Consider the following 16,975-nt stretch of genomic DNA (forward strand, 5'->3'; position numbering starts at 1 on the left):
CGCTCCTCGTCTTCCTTGGCAACGGGGGGAGATGGCACATACCCACGTGGGAGATTGGCCAGGAATCTCCTCGTCTTCCTTGGCAACGGGGGGAGATGGGCGCGCGCTGCCTGGCCGCTGACATGGCACATACCCACGTGGAGGATTGGCCAGGAATCGGGCGTGAGAAGGGCTAATGCACCCGCTTAAAGGAGTACTGACACGAAATTTCAAAGCTGAGATCCGCTCTAGCAATCAAGTACAACGACAACACAAATAGGTGTCTGTGCATGGCACATACCCACGTGGGGGTTTGGCCAAGAATCGGGCGTGAGAAGGGCTAATGCACCCGCTTAAAGGAGTACTGACACGAAATTTCAAAGCTGAGATCCGCTCTAGCAATCAAGTACAACGACAACACAAATAGGTGTCTGTGAATAAATGCATCTTTCTTTCTTTGTACTTGTGTGTGTGTGTGTGATCTCTCTTTCGCGAACATTACCGAACCACGCAAATTCAACTCCTGCATTCGCACTTTCACATTCTTCCCCTCGGGGAAATGCGGGGAAATTTTTGGTTAGAAAGAAAGATGGCCCTCTACCAGCTCTTCCACCGTGTTGTGGAGCCCCGTGCCAAGCAGCCTCTCTGTGGACACACACATGGGAAGACCAATGGCCTGCTCAACTGCCTTTCTAATCATTACATAAAGCATCTTTATATCCTCATTGCCGACAAGAATACCGGGGGTTGACGTAAGTGATTCCAGAGAAGACAAAAGCTTGAATTAATCCAAAGGAATCAGATTCCTTGAGGCCTCGCTTCTTGGTGGCAACTCGCCTGATCATGTGTATGATTTGATCGATGCTGTGTTTGAGGCGCTGCAAGGATACGTCACTCTTGGTGTTGGCCTGGAGATGTAGGCCCAAGATCTTGGTGCTAGGGCTTAGAGTTGGCGATCAAGCAGTATTTGAATGTTTTCCTTGATGTGTCGTTTGGTGTGAGGGCGGGCGACAAGGAGGTGTGATTTTTTACGTGAACACTGGAGGCCACAGGCTTTAGCCCATTGCCGTACTAGAAGTGAGATGCCATGCGTTGGTGTGAGCTTCCTTTTATTTTTGTAACTTTTAGCAAACGCGCAAGGCCCGCACAGGGCCGCTAGGCATGCCGTGGGCGGAGCGCACAGCGGCGCGAGAGGTCGCGTGACGCTATCACGTGGCATTCGGCGATAATGCAGGAGGTAAACCCGTAGATGTTCTTGGTGAGTACACCGCCTGTCTTCCCAGACTGCGCGTGGGCTCGTAGCTAAATCGGTAAGACAATGGGCTCCCGCTTTGTTACTCTATTAGTTCCAGATTCGATTCATGGCGGTGCCAGTAAATTCTTTTATTTGTTCGCAGGAGTTTTCTGTTGACATCAACGGTCGCGAAAGAACACTTGGGGGGGGGGGGTAGAGGTAAAAAGCTTTGCTTTAAAACACGCCATGCGGCACCGCATGAGTCTATACGCAACGGAAGCGAAACTGCAACTTGGGTTAGTTCGTAGTGTATCTTGGGAATACAACAGCGCACAAAAGGACGCAAACGGCAGTTGTGACTTTGCAGTTGTGACCTCTTCCAATCTGTTGCGTCCGTTTGCGCGCTGAATCTTTCTTTATAAGGGCATTCAGCAAAGGAACTGGACTCCGCAAAATGTTGGCAGAGTTCGGATATGCAGACATGGGTGGCAGGAGTCTTGTCGACGTGCTAGAATTACCGAAACAGGTTTATGTTCTCCCATGAAGTTCTCCCATGAAGCTACACACACACACACACACACACACACACACACACACACACACACACACACACACACGCACACGCACACGCACACGCACACACACACACACACACACACACACGCACGCGCGCACGCACGCACGCACGCACGCACACACACACACATATATATATATATATATAGAAAGATAGGTCGGCAGTCTACAACGCCAAAGGAGGCGTTAAATTACCCCAGAAAGTGAAGGAGAACACAGTCGCCCAGATAGCCGAATGGGTAAGGCATTCGAGATCTAATCGAAAGCCATGGGTTTGGTCCCCACTCTGGGCGCGTGTTTTTCGTTCCTTCTTTCTTTCTTCCTTATATTTAAAAAATGGTAACTTTATTAGCCATAGTAAAAAAAAAGAGCCTAACAACACCCCTATGCCTCTTTTAACGTTGTAGACTGCCGACCTATCTTTTTGTATTTCCCTAACGAGCCCCTAATTTCCTAACTATATATATATATATATATATATATATATATATATATATATATATATATATATATATATATATATATATATATCAGGGTGTTGAACCGAAAAAAATACCGGTTCGGTTACGGTTCGGGTTCGGGTGAAATAATTTCGTTCCGGTTCAGTTCCGGTTCGACAAAATTATGTGCCGAACCGGTTCGGGAGCTTGAACCGGTTCGCGAACCGGTTCGATGAATTGAATTGTCACTGAAATTAGAAAAAAAACATTTAGTAGTTTAAAGCGACAGTAAAGTCAAAACACAAACAAAAATTCAAAATGCTGCTGTTCCCCAAGGGCAGTGGCGCAATTGCAAAGCAAACTTTAAATAATCACGAGATATTAGAAAAACAGATGAAGTGGTGACGATTTACTACCTACTTTCTCGTCCAGACTTTATGTTGTCCTAGCGACTATTCATAAAGCCACCGCCGAGAGATATGACGGTGGGATATAATTCTGCCCTTTCATTTTTTGTTAAAATCGCAATCGTCACTATGGAATCGCCTATCACGCTTACCTTGAAGCCTTAAATTTAGGTCTGCGTACTGGCGTGTTGAAATATCAGCGCTAATTACCAATGGCGCACATTTTTTTAATATTTGTAACAAAACAGAACAACCCTACTACAGGCACATAAATACTACCAATGAATTAGATCATTTGGTCACCCTGAATAATTTGTTAGCTGTCACCCTATCGAATGTGTTAGCCACACTTTTGTTAAAAGTAAGCTTTAGTTAACGCTCAGTCACTGCATTATTTCTCTGACCACTGCAATTCCTTTTGCGAAAGCTATACTGGATGTGTGCATTACAATCAGTATGTCATCGTACCGCCTGACCCCCGGCCATCGTTCCGTGTGCTACATTGCGTAATCTTATAACAGATTATGCTGTTACAAAATGAAAGGGAAATTTTACGCGCGGAGCATAAGAAGAACTTTTTTGGGTAGGCGCTCTTTAATTCGTCCACAGCAGTACTCCCCTCTGACCTGCCTCGGTGGCTCAGTGGCTAAGGCACTGCTGAGCGCGAGGTCGCGGGTTCGATTCCCGGCCGAAGCGGCCGCTTTTCTGATGGAGGCGAAAAGCAAAAACGCCCGTGTGTACGAAATTTCGGCGCACGTTAAAGATCCCCAGGTGGTCAAAATTAATTCGAAGCCCTCCACTACGGCGCGCCTCATCGCCTGTGCTGGGTCGGCGCGTTAAACCCCACAATCAAATCAAATCAGTACTCCCCTCCGGATCGAGTAGCAGTAGAAGTAATGTAGCGAGTTGGGCAGTCAGTACAAGTGCACCTTCGAAAAAAAAGCAGATCTGAAAGAGAAAAAACTGCAGAACAACCAGAAAAGATGATCGCTCGGCGAATGGGACAGTGTGAGGTACCGGCCGTCCTTTCTGCACGTGTCATCTGCTTTATTACTGTTTCTGCTTCCAAGACAAGGTCGAGGACTGCAGTTTCTTGCCAAGAGATTAAGTGCGCACCTTAACAGTTTTCCCTGACATATCTGTTGTTATTTGTACTTGTAAAAAACGGAGCTTGTCCACTGTACTGTCCTCAAAAATGGTCGTGGGTAAGGGACATCGAAGCCACTTGTAGTCAGCATCAAGTGGTTTAGCCACTGAGCCGCTCCTGCGGTCAAATTTGTCAAATATTACAATTTGCAGGTGTCGGACCTTTTAAACAAATTATGAAATGGAAAAAGTTTGCACACATCGGGCTTTCGCTGCTGCACACTGGAGCACTCCTGCAGCCTGATTGCTCCACTAAAGTTGCAGCTAGGGAAGGGCAAAGTCGTTTTATATCCCCTGCAAGCTGCGGAGAATGACATTTCCTTTGGTCAGCTTCCACTACGCTCGCGCTTCCAGCAGCAACAGACCATTGCTACATTGGTGCTCATTCATTTCCCTTGTTGTTACATAGAGTGTGATAGTGTTCAATTGTCTGGAGGGGGAAGTGAGCGAGCAGGTACGAAGTTGATGGTACGTGAAAGAAAAAAAAGCCTGAATTGCATTGACTGTGCAATGTCAACAACAGAGGGTCGAACCGTTTCGGCATGAACCGGTAACCGTTATTTCTTTTTTCGGTTCAGTTCCGGTTCGGGTTCAGCGTGCTCAAAAAATAACGGTTCGGGTTCGGGTTCAGTTCCGGCAAAAATACCGGTTCAGTTCCGGTTTTCGGTTCGGTTCGGTTCCGGTTCGACACCCTGATATATATATATATATATATATATATATATATATATATATATATATATAACCAGGGTGTCGAAACGGAACTGAACCGGCAAAAGAAAGAAGAGTTACCGGTTCATGGCAAAACGGTTCGACTCACCGTTGTGGACATTGCACAGTAAATGCAATTCAGGCCATTTTTTCTTTCACGTACCATCAACTTCGTACCCGCTCGCGCACTTTCCGCTCCAGACAAACAAACATTATCACGCTCTATGTAACAACAGGGGAAATGAATGAGCACCAATGTAGCAATGGTCTGTTGCTGCTAGAAGCGCGAGTGTAGCGAAGCTGACCAAACGAAATATCATTCTCGGCAGCTTGCAGGGGATATAAAACGACTTTGCCCTTCCCTAGCTGCGACTTTATTGGAGCAATCAGACTGCAGGAGTGCTCCGCTGCGCAACCGCGAAAGCCAACACCCGATGTGTGCAAACGTTTTGCATTTCGTAATTTGTTGAAAAGGTCCGACACCTGCAAATTGTTAATACTTGACAAGTGCAACCGCAGGAGCTGCTCAGTGGCTAAGCCGTTGGCTGCTGATGCAGTTTTGTCTCTTTCAGATCTGCTTTTTTTCGAAGGTGCACTTGTACTGACTGCCCAACTCGCTGCAGACCTTCTGCGGCAGACCTTCTGCGGCGCTTCTTTGGTGCTCACGATAGCGGCGAGGACAAACTCGAAATCGCGGCTGCAGCTGAAAAAAGCCATCATTTGCCTGAAGAAGACGCGGTAAAAATCTATCAGGGACTTCTTCTCTGCGTTGTGAGCCGCCAGCTCGTTTGCTGTCGAATGATCATGGATCAGTGGTTTGTCGTAAATAAAGCAACGATTCTTTTCTCTTTTACTCTGTTTTACTGCGCTGTGAGTTTCGGTGGTGAGTATACCCTCTCCTGCATATAAATTATCGGTAGATATAGACTTTGGCTACAATAAAGTAATTATTATAACAAAATAATTACTATATATATATATATATATATATATATAATCTGCGTGTGTGTGGGTGTGGGCTAGGGCGTTAAAAACAAGGGGAGGAGGATGGGAAGGAAGCTTAGCTTGACTGGTTTTCGAATAAAAATAGCCACCCCTAATATGTTAGAAAGAAAAAAAAACAGGCGAAAAATACGTGGCCCGGGTGTGAGCGCACCCGCAACCTTGAGATTGCGCGTCCCGTGCTTTAGCAAATCAGAGATATAAAGTTATACAAGTCACGTCTGCCACGAAATGATCCCAGAAAATCATTTCCGGCATGAAAACGAGGAAAATACCTAAATAAAGGGCACTCCGTGAAACAGAAGCATTGCTACGAAAAAAGTGTGCTCGACGAAACACATTCTCGAATTCAAATTAAAGTTCAAATGACACAGGCGTGTGAGAAAAAAAGAAAGTACAAGAGAAGCCTGAAGGATAAATGGGAGGAAGACGAGAGATAATGAGGTTTTTGAGGCCACGGAGAAAAGGAAAGCTTACAGTCTCCAAAACACGTCCGCACTTGAAGACACCCACAGCTCCCTTGCAAAGATGGAGCTTTTGTTTCTGATAAAAGGAAGGAAAAGGGAAAGTTTTTTTTTTTTTTTTGTCTTTTAGGCAGCACATGGTCTGCGACAGAGCGAATGGGCATAGGGCTACCGCAAAGAACCCGGACGGAAGGCGGAGAGATCCCAAGGACGAAGCAGCAGATTTTTATTTATTTTACCGTCGCTCTAACAGAGAGCTTCATATTATTTTCCGGGCAAGACAAATAAATGCTACGAAATTCAAGGCAGTGGCTATCTGTACTGCGTTCACCAGTTTTCTCATTGTTCGGGGTATATTCCGGACTTTATATAGTTACTGGAAAAACCAAGGCCGGGAGAGAAACATTGTTCGAGGGATTTAATTCGATGCCACGTTTACCACCACTTTTGCACACGTAGCAGTATAAAAGACTGTACCATTTCGAAGCGGAGCTCGAAGTTACTACTAACATGGACGAAATCAGTGTGAAAAGGTGAAAAAAAAAACGGTCACGGTATGAACTTCTGAAGTGCACGGAGCCATGAGACTCTTTCACCACTAAACGCGTTGGTAAATGTTTGTAGGAAAGGGAGCCGTGAACTTGGTGATGCGCTGTGGCTCTCCTACATTTATTCGGGTGTGCAAGCCCCGGCCGGAACTTCGAGAGCGGCGTAGTCATGCGGCCGCCCAGGCGCTCGGTCGTGTTCGATCCTGGTGGCGCGTGGCACTGCTCTCGAAGTTCCGGCAGGGGCTTGCACACCCGAATAAATGTAGGAGAGCCACAGTGCACCACCAAGTTCACGGCTCCCTTGCCTACAAGTGGTGACCCGGACGTGATGATTGTGGAGCTCATGATGGTGATGGCGGTGTCGCTACATGTTAAGCGCCCTAGACATCTTCGCTGTGCTGTAGCGTTTCGCGCAGCCAGGAGGAAAACTAGAAACGGGGAAGCTGGCATGGTTTCTTGCCCTGTGGCGTGCGCGTGGATGCGCGTTAGGATCTGAAAAGAAAGCTTCACTGCAAGAAGCTGAACAATGAAGGAAAGCAAGCTTCGTGACGAAAGACCGGTGAAGCTGCATGCAAAGAAAAAAAACACTGATTGAATGCGTTTAAACACCAAAGCTGCTCGGTGTTTTTAAAGAGAACATTTTGTTAGCCCTTAACGAGCACTCAGGAGTGCGGCCAAGGAGTCGGATACAGACTGAAAGCCTTTGTATAACAAACTTTCTCAACGTAGTTTCGTCTCATTGTAAATAAATAAAAAAAAGGACGCCAATACGTGACCGTCTTGGCGCGTTAGGATACCTTGGTTTTGAACTCCGGTGACCGTCGTTTTTTAAGGCACTTTTCCACTTGTGAATCCCATACTATCGCTTTCGGACCATTTGCTTCGTCGTGCGATGACCGCAAGCTTGTTAGCCAATCATGGCCGCGTAGTCGCTTAACACAGCGCATTAGGCGGAGACGAGACGTATCTTGTCTTCCGCCATTGTAGAAAGCGGCCTGCCTCCACCGTCAAGCGCATGGGGACCTGTTCCTTGGCCAGCCAGTTCAGCGTGGCCAGTTCATATTCGATCGAATCAGCCAGCAGCGTGGGTCTCTTCAGCGCGCAGAAACGTGTAGCATTGAAGAAGCAAGCAATAATTGTACGTGGTCTGGTGAATGGTGAGAATGACCCGCCGCGGTGGCTCAGCGGCTAAGGCGTTGTGCTGCTGAGCACGAGGATGCGGGTTCGATTCCGGTCCGCGGCGGCCCCTTTTCTGATGGAGGCGAAAAGCAAAAACGCCCGCGTTTATGATATTTCGGTGCACGTTAAAGATCCCCAGGTGGTCAAAATTAATCCGGAGCCCTCCACTATGGCGCGCTTTATTGCCTGCGTTGCGTTGGCGCGTTGAACCTACAATCAATCAATCAATCAATCAATCAATCAATCAATCAATCAATCGAATGGTGACACTTTAAATTGACTTCAATCCTTTTCGTGTTTGTCGGCGCACATTCGATGAGCTACTACGCCAGGTTCGTGACGGCGCAAAATTTCTTGGGTTTACGAAAAGAGGCAACTCCTGCAAGTGTGATACCAGTGTTGTGGCATGAAAGTAGATGTGTGTTTTCGCTTGCAATAATGTGTTGAAAAGAAACACATTTATTTCGTTATTTTCGCCGGCAACTCCCACACTGCCCGATGCTTGTGACGCTGTTTCATGTCAATATAATGTGTTTTGCAGTAATTTACACATGTTCCAGTCGTATTTGAGTAGTAACTTTTTTTATCTTTTAGCCGGAATATTTGTTGGAAACCCGAAAAAAGTTGTACAGAAGCGGGGACAACACCACTGCACGCAGTGTTATGATCGCTGCGCGCCTCAACGACGCCTCATCGTTCGGAGCTCATTGCTGGCCGTTACGTGATGTGTGCGAGTCGCACGTGGAAACGCACCATTACGCACGAGTTTTAAGTGCAGAGCACTTTAGGCGCTCTTGTCGTCCTAACACACTCGCTCGCTCAACCCAAGTATATAAAGCACCAAGGCGGCGTCCCGGGGTAACGCTGTTGTTCGCGGCGTACCCCAGAGGCTTCGAAAGACAAGCGGTTTGTTCATATAGTCATAAGCATTCGAAACCCGTGAAACGCTGGCGCTTGTCATACATCTTCCCGTTGTTTAGCGCAAAGAAAGCTATAGGTACATTTGAGGAAAAATATACGTAATTAACCGGTAGCGCCCGCGTTCCTTCAGTTAAAGACGCCCGTTGGATTAGTTTTTACGATAGTAAAAGCTGTGGCAGAGCAACGCCGGCACGTGCGGGGAGAGAAGTACAGAGAGAGCAGAACTCCCGCTGGCGCAGTTTCATGCAGGGGGCGCGCGAGCACTAGCTGCGAAGGAGGGAAATTGGAATTGCATTTGGTGGTAACAGTGAGCGGAGAACGGCGGTACAGCCAGTTATGGCGAATCACTGCTCTGCACTTCCGACAGCTTTCACATTGAGTGGAACGGCTTTAATTTTTAAAGCATTCTTACAACAGTGCCATAAACTGTTGTAGCGGCGATGTTAGGAAATCGTAACGGCTAAATTTGTCGTCCGTGGAGAAAATATTTGCGATGAAGCCAACTTTACACGAAACCCTGCAGCGTCCGTAGATGGCGATATTAAGAGGCCGCCCTGTTCCTCCTTTTACTCCCGAAATACCAGCTGTGCGCACGAGTGTAGCTGCGGAGTTAATGTAACCCGCTGACGTCACGTGGTCAGTAGCGCTCTAGGTTATTTGCATGCGCGGAGCGATTGTAGCATCAAGAAGCACCGGGGCCTCCCTCTCCTTGCCCTCCTCCGTCCAGCGGACGCGGAGAGGTTATGAAAGATACGTGACGTAGCATGTGTTCCCACTCACCTAGCGAAATGGGTCGGCTTACTACCATTCGCCTTCTCTGTCACGTTATCGCCTGCGTGTCATCATACGCTAAAAAGTGTCTCTGAAACTGCTTTGCTACAATTCACCCGAATGACCAATTTCGGCGTCCGCGGGAACACATTTGACGAGGGCGCAACATATGATTTGATTCAAAAACGGGATCTGCGCTGTAGCGCAAGGCAAACCGTCATGCTTGCATTGGGCGGTGTAAAAGCGCAGATCACACTTTTTTAGCCGGATCTTACGCTGGGTGTTGTTACTGGCCTATTTTACCGCTTTGATCTCAACGTGTGACCTTCTCCCTGTATTGTGGGAAAACAGACTCGCGGAAACAGACTCACAGCAAAACCGCCTGGCACCCAAACTCCGAACAAGACGGAAACGCGTCGCGCCAAAACGAACTTCATAGCAATGAAGTTGCCCCTATCCGGCCATATACATTGATGTGGACAGTAATGCAACCCGGATATGACGTCACCAGAAGGGCTGCAACGTCTGGTTCTTTTTAGGCTTAGCTCATTGTGTTACAGTGTTTCATGGTGGGTTTAACGCGCCAAAGCTACTCGTGGCCTATGAGGCGCGCCGTAGTGGAGGGATCCGGATTAATTTTGACCGCCTGGTGATGGATCTTTAACGTGCAACGAATTATCGACACCGGGGTGTTTTCACTTTTCGCCTCCATCATCAAAGCAGCCACGGAGGTTGCGATCGCACCCGCATCCTTGGGCTCAGCAGTGTTACGGAGTTGGGAGGTCGGTTCAAGATTGTTTACAATTTTACGTGGAAGTCAGTCACTTCGAGATACACGGCCTACGACTAAGAATGCACGAATGGCATCGCATACCGGGAAAGGCTTGCCGCAGGCAGTCCTCTTTATACAAAATGTTTCTCCGGCGGACCTGTCAAAAAGTTCTTTAAAAGAAACCAGGCCCGCTGAGGAGCACACGGTGAGTTTATGGCATGTAGTGAAAGCTGCCAGCCAGTGCGGCGATACGCAGTGTAGACACGCAATGAAAGGCACACAACCCGGGGTCTGTGGAACAAGAGATAAGACTACCTCCGGCCTCCCAGACACGCTGTCGATAAAGGCTGCGGCCGTAGTATGAGTAACTGCGTTTTCGGTAAATGAACCAAAACACATCCGAGACTTCTCCAAAGGATCGCATCCGACTTCCGACGTGAAATAAAAATCGCAAGACGTCGGCTCGCCTGGCAGATAGCCGGTTGAATCCAGCTCTGCCGTCATTCAATTTTTCCGCAACGGTTCCCATTAGTTTCTTCGCAGTAGGACTACTTTCCTGCAGTGCTTTGAATTCAATTTATATCGAGGGCTATGTTGGTGTACGCGTGGTTCACCCAATGCTCAGAACAAAAAGTACGCCGGGCTTACTATCTCCGAATCCAGCGCCCCCCCCCCCCCCCCCCTTTTCTCTTCCCCGCCTTCTAAAAAGATGTAACTTAGCTTCCTCTAGCAGACTCTATTTACGACGAAAATAACGATCAGATCTGTAAAATATTCGAGTGTAGTATAAACCGGAGCAGACAGAGAGAACTGAATCGTCAGCTGTTGTCCCCACGCAAGAGAAAAATTCCTTCACGGTTGTTTATACGAAGATGGCTTTAGATTACACACACAAAAAAAAAACTAGCTCGGTGAAGCCAGTCGGTAACTGACGATCCGGTCATGCAGAATAATTTGTCACAGAGAAATTCCTAATAGCACGTTTCAAAAGTGCTGGAAAGAGATTCAGCGTTTGGTTCATAAATTTGATGGTCAACAGAACAAAATATTGATTGCGGTAACCAATGAGCCTAAATCGCTCACTTTCACTTACAGTGCCATGATGCAGACACAGTAGATAACTCATAGATAACTACAGCGTCATTATGAATCGATAAAGTGGTAAACTAGCGGAGAACAACTATTCTCGGTCACCCTCCTTTCACGTGATCTCATGAGGAGCTCAAAAGGCGTTTCCCCGGCACGGTCGCTCGAGTGAGATACTGATACGACACAGAGAAGTATTTATAGGACATATGCACAGTACGTACTAGCAGGTTACTAAATACAGGTGGTGCAAGGCGGAAGAGAGCGGAGCACTTGCCACGGAACAAACTTATCGCTTGCGACCGATTTCGCGTTCTTTTCGCCTTCTATACTTGATGACTATTCAGGCGCGGCCTAGCATAGTGAGCGCGCTCTTTGAATTGGGCGTCACAAGTGTAGGTCCTGTAGAATATAGCGCAAGTAGTGCGGCCAGATATCTTGACATTTTAGTTTAACAAACTCTCTTTTGCGTGCAGCCCTGTCTTAGGGAAGCACAGCACCACTCCTATCGCCTGTTCACAGCTCCAGCTCCGAATTGGTATTACGTACTTACTCGATTCTAACGCGCCCCCGATTCTAACGCGCACCCGAATTTCCTGGCAAAAAAATTACGCCCACCTCCCCTCGCGGGAACCCTGGTGTGATGCGACGCTGAAGGGGGTTCCATTGGCGTCGCATCAAGCAACCGTCGGGTACGGCAAGAGAGCAAGCGCAAGTGCAAGCGCGGACGACCGTCGACTGAGAGACCGGCCGGAGCGCGGCACTCCGCTTCTATGCGCAGCGCGCCCGAAGGAGAGGAGACCGCGGAGAGAGAGAGTACTGCACATGCGCACAGTGCGCAGCCGCGCGCAGCGCCGCGCGCAGCGCGACCGCAGATGTTGGGAGAGAGTGTTCGCTGTCGGAGAGAGGAGAGGAGGCGAGCGGAGGAGAGACGCAGCTGTGCGGACGCGGACGACGGACGCACGCAGGACAGGGCCGCCGGCAAGAGATGCTCATCTCAGCGCCGCATCTAAAAACCGAAAAAACTTGCACCTCCAATTGTAACACACACGGAAATTTGTGACCCAGACAAACTAATGCGGGAGAAATAGACGATTTATTTCCCGAAGTAATCTCACTCATCTCACTCCTCGTCGCTTTCCGCTGAACACAACACCTCGTCCTCGGTGCCGTCAAGAGCGTTCACGATGCCACACTTCTGAACGAACGTTCAACCATGGTCGATGGGATCGTGGCCCACGCCTCGCACGCCCATCCCGCGAGCTTCTCCAGAGGCGCACGCTTCAGCCGACCGCTCGTTTTGAACGCGTGAGAGCCGCTGCTGCCATTGCTGTTATCAAGTGCGCAAGAGGAACGATTTGACGATTTGTGTGAACGCCGATAAAAAAGCCTAGAAGCTTATGCTTCCTGAGATCGAAAAATTGTTGCTAAAGGCTTTGGCGCCATCTTGAGATGGCGATGGCGATGGGTGGGACGAAATTTTCGCTGTTTCGGCAGTTTCGGTTTTGTATCCGATTCTAACGCGCATGCGATTTTTCGGCCTATTTTTCCGGAAAAAAGGTGCGCGTTAGAATCGGGTAATTACGGTATGTTGCTAAATAACAATTTCCCCTTCCCCAAAAGGTAATGCAGGAATGAACGTTTTTTTTCTTGCGGCTGGTGACGACATGTGCGTATGAGTCATGTCACAAGATAGTGGGGACAAGAAACACCCGGAGGACAATTTTTACTAATCTAGAAAGTCCTACTGCGAGACAAGTTTTCCCCTTGGCGATTCATTGTGGGACGAATGACTAAACTACTGAGCCGTGATGGCTACGTAAAGAAGATTAGAATAATCGCGGAAGATAAAACAGATGGATAAAGTTTCAGGGAAATGCGACCTGATAGGGACACCAAAACTTTCTTAGGTCTGATCCTGGTAGCAGTGCTACGATAAGGAGCGAAAGACACGATATAGCTTGCTTTAGATTCCTTCCCAAAGGGGAACATGCCACCAACCGGATATAACCAGGAAGCCAATAAAGTCAGCCTGCTTTGCTATGACGAGTGTGCCTGTTACCAGCTGGAATCGGCGTACACGAAATGTTCGCATTTCCACTACCCGAGTTCTTGCTGCATACTCCCGTTTTGCTGCTTTTTTATGTTAGTCGTGCGCGCTTGAAAATAGCTACCCAATTCAGCGCACGCTAGCACGGCACCTGCGACTGCGACCGACTGTGATATACAGGGCGAAGCCCGCAGCTGGCGGCTGGGCTGCAAAACGGGACATGCGCCAGACATCACTGTTTGAGCGGTTATGCAGTACGTGGCACGCTTAGCGTAGATTCGCGCCATTGGACCACGCTCACGTACAACCTGGCGCCGGTGACGCCGATACTGAGGGCTCCACGATGAACAGTAGAGCCACCTGGATCTGTTCAGGCCTGCTTTGCCTTTTGCTGAGTTTTCAACCATGCCAGCCACTGCACATCTGTGAGTACTGCAGCGTGCTTCGACAAGGAGCCGCTTCGAAGCGTGGGCTAAGCAATCGAGCCCATAGGGGAGCTCGTGGTTCGGCCACAACTGATCAGAATTAGAAACCCAGGGCACCCCGTGGCTACAGCAGCTCAACATTGGTGCATGAACGGGAAACGCTGTCTTCCTTGGTGAATTTAATTTATTCGTGTAAACAAAATGTTTCCATATGACCGGGTAAGATCTGTCACTGTCCTCGTTAGGGCGAACAGGGAGTTTAAGGGTGAAAATATAGGTCACGCATGGGACTAATGTATATATATAAAGGAGAGAGAGAGAAAGCTCTCACATGGTATAGTATGTCGACAAAGCCATGGGTCGGAACGACCCAAACATACGGACAACGGACCAACGTGGGTTCCGCGAAAGCATTGCAGCGGGAGTACAGAGATTCCGATAAAGATTTCAGACTGTCCATATGCGAGAATAAGCAATCTGAACTAAGCATATTATTTCTTTCAATATGTTCACTAAAGTACAATACACGTAATACAACCCCTCATTATTAAATTTCCCGAACATAAGTGACATTCGTTAATGAATTGTGGCTCGTCACAGCACACCGCGTAAATGATCGGCTGTTAGTAGTCATAGGCAGCTGGCGGAGGTAATCGTTGTGCACAGCGCTTGTTTATGTAATGGGCCTGCTGCGGATTATAAAAATAGACTTCTGGAAGCAGCTTATTCCGCTCTGCACGCGCGGTATAAATATGAGCAGTACGAGGAGCAAAATTGAAGCAAAATACTTGAATGCATGTTCACAGGCAATGTGTGCAACAATCTTCGCGAAGTCGTCATAGGCGTGTTGTCAAGCCATGTATTCGCGACTGGGCCCCATAAGGCACTATATTACTATCGCTACTATCACTAGTATCGCTATTACTATCACTGGGAGATCACTAACAAATGTTGTCTACGACTGTTGGACCGCCCACAACACTAAAACCTTTTTTTTGCACATTAAAAGAGAAAGACCATTTGCGAAAAGCACGATCTCTACTTCAAGTATACCACCACTGCTTAAACAGATACCAGCCAGAGTCGAAAGATGGCCTTACATCGGAAAAACCCGAAAAGTGTTACAGAACTAAAATCGGAGCTCTGTGCGCAACTTACGTGAACATGAGGGGGCAAAGTTCTGACGTTTAAACTGCCTGAATTTGCTCGGTGTGCACTTCAAAGTGTGCGAGCTGACAGACGGCCACTAAATACACATCTGGTCGCCGAAACCAAACAGAAAAAAAGCATGCCCACGTTAAAAAAATGAAAAAGAACACTATCTGCTACGTTCGTTGAAATGATTTCTGTCGTACATTACAAGCTATGTGGGAAGACGTATGGCCAGGCCACGATGAGAGAGAGAGAGAGAGAGAGAGAGAGAGAGAGAGAGATGGGAGGGGGTGGAGGGGTCAGTTTAGGGGCCTTGCTTTTACCGCCAGGGGATACATTTTAAGAAAAATAAAATGGAGAAAAGGCTGTTACGGCATGGCTCCCGTTCGCAAACTAAACAGAATTCCACACATTTTTCTAAGAAAGGTAGCTAAATTTCAGCGCTGCATGCACAACATTAATTTTGAACAATTCGTTCAACCTTTGAGAAACGGAGATGGCTCTTAGCTTACTACACTCCAACGTTGTTCAGCTTGGCGATCATGTTGCAGACAAACCTGCTAAGCCGACGCTTCAGGGATGATTATGTTGAAGCAACTGTACGAGGAGCGTTCAATAGTTTGTCTACCTGAGTAAAAAGTAAGCAGTTAAAAACATTTGAATTCTCAATGTAACCCACCAATAGATCACCCTACTACATCTAAACATCACGTGAGTTAAACCTGCTCTTAAAAACATGTGTTTGGCCAAAGCGGGGCGCCAGAGCTGCCTTGAAGCCTTCTTCCATTCAATGCCGCTGAATATGGAAAGAGGTCTGCAGAACTACAAGTGAAATGTAATTCGACAGAGCCAGGGGAGGACAGTTACAGTATTGGGGGTGAGTTGGCTGCTGGGCCACGCATTCTGGAACGCCAGCGTTGTGTAACGCGAGATATGAAAAACTTCTCCTTGCCTAAGCCCCGCGAAGTTACCCTGACAGCACTGCAGTCTACTGCCTTCTGACCTCGAATCTGCGTTGTGGCGGCCCATCTGGAACTAACGTTGGGGATTCCAAATTTCGCGTGAATTGTGAATCTGCCGAGATGCCCATTCAATCAGCTATCCGGGCCATCTTGATTTTTAGGTTTGACAAAATTGAAGCGCAAAATTGAGGGGCCATCTTCATAGACTCTCCACCCTACCCGAACTGCTTTTTCCAAATTTTTTTCTGGCAGCGAGCCGTATTGCGTAACCGCAGATGGCTAAAGACCAAAGACAAGGCCAAAGACAAGGCTCCTGAAATTGACATTTTCACCGATGCAGCTGTCAATGGTATATCATAGAAGCTGTGGCCTGGACCTGCCCTGACTTCCGCGCCCGCGTGTTCGAGATTTCAGCGCACGTTCAAGATCCCGAGGTGGACGAAGTCGAGCTCTTCGAAACCTCGTCGCCATTCGCATCACACAAAATATGCCCCCTTCTATCGACGCGCACAAGCTCCGCGTCTTCACTGGCCCCCATGTCTCTCTGAGCGAACGTCATTGCGCCTTCTCACGCAATTCTACGCTATCCTCTGCAGAATCCGAGATTTCACGCTCGATCGGATCAATCTAGGCGCGGTACGGATCTCTGTGCCGTTTAGCGTGAATCAAAGGCGAGTGTCCTGTCATTTTCGGCGACAGTCTCTCTGCTCGTAGCGTTATGTACGACAGCGAGGTTACGCTCGGCGGCAGCGACTACATGCCGGTCCAGAACACCAAATCCATTCCCCGCAACCTAATTCCGGGCCTAGCATCCCACGCAGCGTCGTCATGGACAATGCGTTTGGTTGGCAAGTACAATGTCAGGGATTCAATTACTCCCCACAGAGGCTGCGCTTCAGGCGGAGCTGAAACAACAAAAAAAGCGGCTCCGTGCGAACGACCTTTCGGCGCGCGTACACAAGATAATAATAACCAGGTAGTCTAAATGATTTTATAGTTCCCCGCTCTGGCGCGCCCCTGCCTCACGGGCGTTCGTGCGGGCTAAACAACAAATACTAATTCTGCTTCATTTGCTTGCGTCTTGAAAACAGATAATGCGACGTTTACAAAGAGGCTTTACATTCAATTCACAGGTTTAGGTTATTTTTAT

At 48.0% G+C, this 16,975-nt stretch overlaps 2 protein-coding genes across 7 annotated transcripts in view; one reads left to right on the top strand and one right to left on the bottom strand.

Annotated features, from left to right (window-relative positions):
• Dgk (diacyl glycerol kinase 1) overlaps positions 1 to 16,975 on the bottom strand; it is a 603,682-nt gene that overhangs the window by 186,283 nt on the left and 400,424 nt on the right. The gene's annotated exons all lie outside the window — the stretch shown is intronic.
• LOC144178342 (nose resistant to fluoxetine protein 6-like) overlaps positions 13,439 to 16,975 on the top strand; it is a 30,550-nt gene continuing 27,013 nt past the window's right edge. The window contains exon 1 of the mRNA XM_077706113.1: positions 13,439 to 13,711. Within this exon, the coding sequence (XP_077562239.1) occupies positions 13,630 to 13,711 (82 nt within the window). The 5' untranslated portion in view covers positions 13,439 to 13,629. The remainder of the gene's footprint in view (positions 13,712 to 16,975) is intronic.

Source organism: Haemaphysalis longicornis, unplaced genomic scaffold, assembly GCF_048455015.1.
Source record: "Haemaphysalis longicornis isolate Haplotype H1 unplaced genomic scaffold, Haemaphysalis longicornis Haplotype H1 scaffold_4, whole genome shotgun sequence".
Lineage (NCBI taxonomy): Eukaryota > Metazoa > Arthropoda > Arachnida > Ixodida > Ixodidae > Haemaphysalis > Haemaphysalis longicornis.